Source organism: Echinops telfairi, unplaced genomic scaffold (assembly GCF_000313985.2).
Source record: "Echinops telfairi isolate 266 unplaced genomic scaffold, ASM31398v2 ScPeMD7_70;HRSCAF=299, whole genome shotgun sequence".
In the NCBI taxonomy this organism is placed as follows: domain Eukaryota; kingdom Metazoa; phylum Chordata; class Mammalia; order Afrosoricida; family Tenrecidae; genus Echinops; species Echinops telfairi.
This window is the reverse complement of record NW_022103968.1, coordinates 71,492,145-71,494,316: the sequence shown is the minus strand read 5'-3', so window position 1 is coordinate 71,494,316 and position 2,172 is coordinate 71,492,145. Positions and strand designations below refer to the sequence as shown.

Below are 2,172 nucleotides of genomic sequence, written 5' to 3'. Positions count from 1 at the left end.
GGGGCACTAACAAGACCCACCTCACAAGTGGTTGTGAGCAGCTGACCCAGACCATGACCCCACATTGCCTGGCACCCCAAAAATGCTGTCTGCATTTGAGTTACATTCTTATCCTCCCACCAGGCACTGCTGGGAAGGCATCATCCCCATCACCCCTCCTCACCGAGCAGCAAGTGAATGAGAAGATGGAGAACCTCTCCATTCAACTGCGGCAGATGACACAAGAGAGGAATGAGCTGCGGAAGCGCCTGGCCTTTTCAACGCATGGGACGACCTTTGACAAAAGGTAGCAGCTCTGACCAGCTTCCCTGTCCAGGCCCAATGGGCAAGGATTACCCTGATAACCAGTGCTGCCTTCCAGGCACATTTACCCTTAGCTTTTGAGGGCTGGTGCCCCATCCCACCCCACCCCAATAGCCACCAATGCTTCCTTGGACCCATCTCCCAGCCAGAAATGCTCACCCCAAGGTGGTCTTAGGCTCAGGGAGTACAGAGCTGTTCTTCCTCCAAGTCAAACCAGAAGGCTTTCATTGTGTAGGATTATGAGGTATAATACGTGTGTACGCATGTGTTGGTGTGAGTGCATGCATGTGAATTCATGCTTCCGCATATGTGTAGTGTGTACATTCATGTTAGTATACTTGTGTGTGTCTCATCACACATCTAGAAATGCCCCTGACAGTGGCCCTTCCCCTTTACACATGCAGGTGATCATTTGGTGGGTGGCCTAGGCCAAAACATGAGGGGTTTGATCCTGCTTTGATGTCCCCTCACTGCATGGTTGGATAACCTTGGGCTTGACCCTTCCCTAGGCCTGTACCTTCCAACCTTGAGAGAATAGACCTTCCTCTTCATTCCCTGTTTAGTTCAAATCTCTGCATCTCTCTAAGAGCTACATGTACCCCCACTGATGAGTCATCCATCGGTCTATGTGCTATGCATGTATGCCACTATCTCCCAGAAGACCCCAGCCTGCCTCTCTACTGAGTGGCTTTGTGTGTGGTTTATAAACACACAAACTGTCCCATTGTCACATGTATTCCACTTGATTTCTTTGTTGCTTTTGAAAAAAAAATTTGACCCCTCTGTTTATTGGGATAAGAGGTGGGTACCCGAAAGGTGGCCACAGGTGGGCCAGAGGAAGAACCTTTATCCACCTGTAGGATCCAGGAGGACTTCGTGGAGGAGGAGGGATGCAGAAGAGGTTAACCTGCTGATATGGTTTTGGCATAGGGCTGAGGGGAGAGGGAAGTGCGTTAAGTTCTTTCCCTGTGCCTTGCCGTAAGATTTCTCTGCAATGATGTTGGGACTGCCAAGGCGGATCCTGGAGTTGGTTTTTGTAGAATATGCCCCATCAGCTGTCACTAGACAGGAGGACAGATGACATAGGCTCTTGAGCAGGAGTCGACAAACTGTGGCCAATTTGGTCCACTGCTTGTTTTTATAAAGTTTCATCTCTGGAACATAGCATGCTCCCTCACTTACATCTTGACTGTGACAGCTTGGTTGCTACATTGGTAGAGGTGAGTGGTGCCTACAGATTGTACCATTTGCAAAGCCCAACAGATTTATTACCGGGCCTTTTTCAGAAAAAGTTTACTAACCCCTGCTCTAGGACAGGAGTTCTCAAGCTTGAGCATATATCAGGGCCACCTGGAGGGCTTGGTAAAGCACACGGTACTAGTCATTCTCCCCTACACATCTTCTGACTCAGTAGGTTGTAGGCTGCGACTAAGAACCTTTGTCTTTAGTAAGTTCCTGATGCTGCTGACCTGGAACCCCACTTTGAGAAGCGTTGCTTCGGGCTAGTGTTCTTAACCTTGGTTGCACAGTAGGAAAGCTTGGGGTTAGGGTGACGGTGTGTTTGCAACGCCCTGAGATCCGGGTTCTGCCCTCAGAGAGGTCAATGTAATTGGTCTGTTTGCTTTGCAGAAAGCTTCAGGAGAGACTTTTTTTCCCCCCGAGGCAGTTTTTATTTACATGTTTTTTCTTGTTACTCCTCTGCTTAATAGCTTTTTTTTTTAGGAGATACTTTTGATGTAAAGTTGAAGGCTTAAAAATTATCTTGGGGCAACAGTTTTGGGGGTTCTCCTAGCCTTAGTGCCTCCAGAAAATGTAGATTCCAGGAGACTTTGAAATTTGGTTCTGTATTATTTTTCCTGTGTGAGTGTT

At 48.0% G+C, this 2,172-nt stretch overlaps 1 protein-coding gene across 1 annotated transcript in view; it reads left to right on the top strand.

Moving 5' to 3' along the window:
• DLG5 (discs large MAGUK scaffold protein 5) overlaps positions 1-2,172 on the top strand; it is a 191,815-nt gene that overhangs the window by 98,598 nt on the left and 91,045 nt on the right. The window contains exon 4 of the mRNA XM_045291700.1: positions 124-286. Coding sequence (XP_045147635.1) covers positions 124-286 — 163 coding nt within the window. The remainder of the gene's footprint in view (positions 1-123; positions 287-2,172) is intronic.